Raw genomic sequence first — 3,327 nt, 5'->3', positions numbered from 1 at the left:
CGGGTGACACGTAAAAGCACCCACTACACTCTCTGAGTGGTTGGCGTTAGGAAGGGCATCCAGCTGTAGAAACTCTGCCAAATCAGACTGGAGCCTGGTGTTGCCATCCGGTTTCACCAGTCCTCAGTCAAATCGTCCAACCCATGCTAGCATGGAAAGCGGACGTTAAACGATGATGATGATGATGATGAACGCTCATCAGAGGTAAGCCAATACAGAAAGAATCCTTCCATATTGGCTACCTATCCGGATGTGATCGATGCCAGGCCTTCCTCACTGGCTCCTATGCCAGTGGCACGTAAAAAGCACCCACTAAACTTTCGGAGTGGTTGGCGTTAGAAAGGGCATCCAGGTGTCGAAACATTGCCAGATCAGATTTAAGCCTGTTGCAGCTGCTGGCTCTAATGACCTCAGTCAAACCATCTAACCCATGCCTGCATGGAAAATGGATGTTAAATAATGATGATGATGATACATATGTATTTCTATACATATATACATACACATCTGGTGAGAGTTAGTAAGGGTGTGTGTGAATGTGGTTGAGTGTGTGTCTGTGTGCGTATTTAAAATACAAGGAACTTTTTGTTACCAACCTATGTCTGTAGTGGTCATTTGCGTTTCAACAATAGATTTGCTGTTTCATTTCCTTTATTTGCAAAATCCTCAACAAACCAATCAGGAATAAAATTATATTCTGAATCTTTTCCCAGATATTGATATCTGATGTTATTGTATTTTTTCGGTTCCCGACTAAATAAGTAAACACTTCTGCAAAGAAAATATCAAGACAGAAAAGGACATAAATAACAATGGACACTACATCAAGAATTCAAGTCAATAAATATAGATGTCTGTGTTTATATATATATATATATATCGGAGACCCCCTTCGGTCATGAATGACCATGGAATTGCACCTAGAAAGTTACCCTCTGAGGCACAAGTCCGGGCAAGTTTATTTGATGGAAGACCAGCAGTCGCCCATGCATACCAGCCTCCCCTCTCCACGCCACTGATGTTATCCAAGGGAAAGACAAAGGGGCCGATACAGCTTGGCACGAGTGACATCGCATCTCATTTCTTGTGCTGGTGGCATATAAAAAGCACCATCGGAACGGGGCCAAAAATGCCAGTACCCACAACTGGTTCTTGGTTTTGTATAATTATATAAATTGTTAATTGTAGAATACAAATTCTCAAAAATATTCAGAAAATTCAAAAAAGCTAAAATAGTTATGGAATTATATGACGTCCATAAAGCAGAATTCTGCCAATATTGCATTTGTTTACAGTTGACAACATATGCAGTCATTCACAGAATGACAGCTTCTAAATCCTGCTTTCTGACTGGTTAAAAATGATTAAACTGATTTGGCAGAGTTTCTACAGCTGGATGCCCTTTCTAACACCAACCACTCCGAGAGTGTAGTGGGTGCTTTTACGTGTCACCGGCACAAAGGCCAGTCAAGCAGTACTGGCAAAAGCCATGCTCAAAATGGTGTATTTTACGTGCCACCTGCACAGGAGCCAGTCCAGAGGCACTGGCATATATATTTTGGGGTAATTGTTTAAAAAAAGTTCCCTGACCACTGATATAAGCCATCACATCGCACGTACTTACCTGTGGTCATTGTCTTTAATAGTCTCTTTAATGAAATTAAGAAACTGATCCAAGAAGTTGATGCAAACCTTAGAATACCACGAGTTTGGTAAATCCTGAAAAGAATAAAATAACAAAGCTGTGAGGTGACACGGAAGTTCTGAGATGAAATGTAAATGCTGTGGTGAACGGATGAGTGGATTGGGGTTGGGTTCATGGCCTGTGGAAGCCGTGGCAACTTATCACATTGACGGGAGACAGAAACTGCTTTTATGAAGCTTATCCTGTCTCACAGACTTCACTCAAAATGGCTACCCAGCCAGCCAGTCATTGAGAGAGAGAGATCAGAGATAGGATATACATGTATATATATATATATATGTATATATAATATATAGTTTTAGGGAAAATAACCAATTTTCTTTATCTATAAGGCTCATTTTAATTTTTTATAAATTGATTTTAATTGAGTTTTTTACCTGTAATTTTGGATTTTGTCCCTAATATTATTATATATATGTATATATATATATCGACTAAGGGCGGTGCTCCAGCATGGCCACAGTCAATACCGCCTGACTGGCCTTCGTGCGAGTGACACGTAAAAGCACCCACTACACTCTCGGAGTGGTTGGCTTTAAGAAGGGCATCCAGCTGTAGAAACTCTGCCAAATCAGATTGGAGCCTGGTGTTGCCATCCGGTTTCACCAGTCCTCAGTCAAATCGTCCAACCCATGCTAGCATGGAAAGCGGACGTTAAACGATGATGATGATATTAACATATATACATAATGTACCGTTCCGTATGGTGAGATCAACAAAAAAAGTACTCCATCTGGTGAGAGATAAATATTATCTAATTCTTTCTACTAAAGGCAGAAGGTCTGAAATTTGGGGGATGGGCCTAGTCGACTAGATGACCCAAGTTCACAACTGGTATTTAATTCATCAACACCGAGAGGATGAAAGGCAAAGTTGACCTTGGCGGAATTTGAACTCGGAACATAGCGACTGGCGAAATACCGCTTAAGCATTTCGCCCATGGTGCTAACGAATCTGCCAATAATAATAACAATAAATCCTTTCTACTAAAGGCACCAACCACTGTGACAGACTTCTTCCCGTTTCTGTCTACTCACTCCCAAGGTTTTGGTTACCCAGAAGGCTTAGTAGAAGACACGAAGTAGAAAGGCTTATTTGGAGAATAACACAGTTATTCCCCTTGCTTTACCGATTGAGTTGATTCCCCTAACATTTCATTTCTTTTCAGTTTACGAGATTTTGAACAAACGGTGTATATCTTTTATTCTTTAACTTGTTTCTGCCAGTGGACTGCGGTCATACTGGAGCATCACCTTACATGGGTTTTAGTCGAACAAATCGACTTCACTCCGTATTTGTTACGTTTTTTCGTTCTTTTAAAGCCTTGCACTTCTATCGTTTTTTTTTCTTTTGCCTAAACGATAATTTACAGGCGCATGTCTCAGTGATTAGAGCGTCGGGTTCATAATCATCAGGTAGCGAGTTCGATTCCCGGCCCTGGCTGTTGTTGTGTTCTTGAGCAAGACGCTTTATTTCGCATTGCTCCAGTTCACTCATTTGTAGAAATGAATTGTGACCTCTCTGGTGCCAACCTGTATTGGCCCCTTTGCCTTACCCTTGAGCAACATCGGTGGCGTGGAGAGTGGAGGCTGGTATGTATGAGAGAGAGGAGGGAGAGAGAG

At 41.2% G+C, this 3,327-nt stretch overlaps 1 protein-coding gene across 1 annotated transcript in view; it reads right to left on the bottom strand.

Annotated features, from left to right (window-relative positions):
* The window catches only part of LOC106868628 (decapping and exoribonuclease protein), a 15,164-nt gene that overhangs the window by 5,268 nt on the left and 6,569 nt on the right, over positions 1 to 3,327 (bottom strand). Inside the window, exons 6-7 of the mRNA XM_014913979.2 lie at positions 1,625 to 1,719; positions 597 to 771 (exon numbers count right to left, since the gene is read on the bottom strand). Of these exons, the coding sequence (XP_014769465.1) occupies positions 612 to 771; positions 1,625 to 1,719 (255 nt within the window). The 3' untranslated portion in view covers positions 597 to 611. The remainder of the gene's footprint in view (positions 1 to 596; positions 772 to 1,624; positions 1,720 to 3,327) is intronic.

Source organism: Octopus bimaculoides, chromosome 21 (genome assembly GCF_001194135.2).
Source record: "Octopus bimaculoides isolate UCB-OBI-ISO-001 chromosome 21, ASM119413v2, whole genome shotgun sequence".
Classification (NCBI taxonomy): Eukaryota; Metazoa; Mollusca; class Cephalopoda; order Octopoda; family Octopodidae; genus Octopus; species Octopus bimaculoides.
Note: the sequence above shows the minus strand (reverse complement) of the source record. Positions and strands in the feature narration are given on the sequence as shown.